The sequence below is a fragment of the Eptesicus fuscus genome, chromosome 1 (assembly GCF_027574615.1).
Source record: "Eptesicus fuscus isolate TK198812 chromosome 1, DD_ASM_mEF_20220401, whole genome shotgun sequence".
Classification (NCBI taxonomy): Eukaryota; Metazoa; Chordata; class Mammalia; order Chiroptera; family Vespertilionidae; genus Eptesicus; species Eptesicus fuscus.
In genome coordinates, this window is record NC_072473.1 from 94282562 (window position 1) to 94284699 (window position 2138).

A 2138-nucleotide genomic window follows, 5' to 3' on the forward strand; every position below is an offset into this window, starting at 1 on the left:
ACCCATATTGCCTACTTGCAAACAAAGGGGCCATAAACAGGCTTCCCCCATCTGCAGGGGTGGGAGTGTAGATAGGACCATGACTTTTCAACACATCCAGTGAATAACAAGAAGAAACAATTTCCCTGGCAGCATATGAACACCTTTTCTATGAACTTATCCCTTATTTTTCTGTACTTTTTGAAAAGAGAGAAGATGGGGTCCCTAAAGATGTCCACTTCCTCATACTTGGCCAGGGCCCACACTCGAGCAGCCATAAGTCACCTTTGTGACATCACATGACTTAAGCAGCTGGTTGCCCATGACCAAGATTCTAGAATTTTGAGGACAGTACTTATAGGGCATAGCTGCTGTGATCAAAGGCATTTCTGACCCCACGTTTGAAGTGATAGGATCCTGGGTACCAAATGCTTTTTGATGTAGAGCATCATCATGCCTAGTTAGAGTACCCATGAGATGCACAAATCCAAGATGGCCTCATCAGCAGCTGGACAACCACCAATAATGGTCCAATATGATACATCCTCAGATCCTCATGGGGGTCCCAGGGAGGCTTTGGAGAGACACGGGGACCAAGAAGAGAGCCAGGATCCAAGCCTGCAAGACAACCCGCAACCACAGGACCCAAACCAAGGCACCGCCAATGTGGAAGAAAACAACATTTTTATTGGACTGTCCTTCCCAAGAAAGCTTTGGAGGATAGTGGAGGATGATGCCTTCATGTCTGTGCACTGGAATGATGATGGAGACACCGTGATCATCGAAGAAAATCTTTTCCAGAGGGAGATTCTCTGCCGAAGGGGCGAGGAGCAAATATTTGAATCCGACAGCCTAAAGCGTTTTATCCGCTTGCTGAACCTCCATGGATTCAGCAAAATACACCCAGGAGACTCTTCAGTTTGCTCTGAAGGGAACAAGATGATGGTAAAGTAGAAAGTTCTCCCATTTAACATGTTGTTTGTTACTCAAACATCTTCTTAGTAGACCAAGAAGAATGATATACCAGGAGGGCTTCATTTTCAGTTTCTAATCCTTTTTGACATGAGACAGTATTTATTGAAAGATGTGAAAGCATAGATTTTCATATGAAACTATAGCCCCCTTAGAGATAACCTGCAGGGATAGCTAAAGACTCTGAGAGGCCAGTTAATGTCAAATAGATATATTTTCTCCCCAAATGACTAAAATAATTAATTTCGTTTCAGATCTACCAAAACAGCAATTTCCAGAGAGACAAGCCTTGGCTTCTTGAGAACATCATGACAAAAGGCAAACAGATGACTTGTGCTTTGCCAGGGAGCAGTGCAACCTCTCCCAAGAGAAAGAAGAAGATGGCCCCCACAAGACACTCCCCAACAATTGACTACAATGACGGCAACAACAATGCTGAAGAAAAGGCCCAGAGGAATGCCAAAAATGATTGGGGACCCAGTGCAACAGAGTTTTTCAAGTACTTGGGTCTGCGGCCCACAAGCAGTGGCATGGAGGTCCAGTGCCCAAGTGAGGCAGGTGGTCTAAGTGGGGAAGGCATGCCTGGGAATGTCATGTTTGTACCCCTAGCTATTACAGGAACTGATGGCACAGGAGATGTGCCTACAATCCCCCCAAATGACCCACTCCATGGTTCAGTGATGTCTTCATACAATGTCTGTTATTCCACCCTGGTAGCTGGCCTTTCAGTCATGGCCCCTCTTGAGGACCCTGACAAGGAGGAGGAGGAAGAGGGGTCCTCAAATAACAAGTGTTCACTCAGTGAGCAGTTCAAGGACAATGTAGACCACTAACATCACATTGACAGAAAATAATCACTACTTGGTAACCATGAATCCATTTTGGCTTAAATAATGAAAAGCAAAACTAAATAGTAGAAAAATAAAAAATCCAATGAGAATTGTGAGTGCTTGTTCTTCTGTTTCAGAGCCACACACCTTGTCAGATGAGCCTTAGGAGGCTAGAAATCCTGGCCCCAGAAAGATGTTTGTCCCTGTTGTCCTCTTTCATTTTCACTCACTCAGCCAAGGATATGGCTAGGAAGTCCTGAGGCGAGCCCAGGAAGATTTGGTCCCCTGAACTTTGCCTACTGGACAGGAGACAGAACTGCCTGGCTCCTGAGCTTGGGGGAATCATCTTACATTAGT

The 2138-nt window shown here is 45.2% G+C and overlaps 1 protein-coding gene across 1 annotated transcript; it reads left to right on the plus strand.

Moving 5' to 3' along the window:
* Nucleotides 1-399: 399 nt before the first annotated feature.
* On the plus strand, nucleotides 400-1885 carry LOC114228880 (heat shock transcription factor, X-linked member 3-like). The gene is made up of 2 exons (XM_028135840.2): nucleotides 400-924; nucleotides 1206-1885. The coding sequence occupies exons 1-2, from the start codon at nucleotides 457-459 to the stop codon at nucleotides 1782-1784; spliced, it is 1047 nt and encodes a 348-aa protein (XP_027991641.2). The 5' UTR covers nucleotides 400-456; the 3' UTR covers nucleotides 1785-1885.
* The last annotated feature ends 253 nt before the right edge of the window (nucleotides 1886-2138 follow it).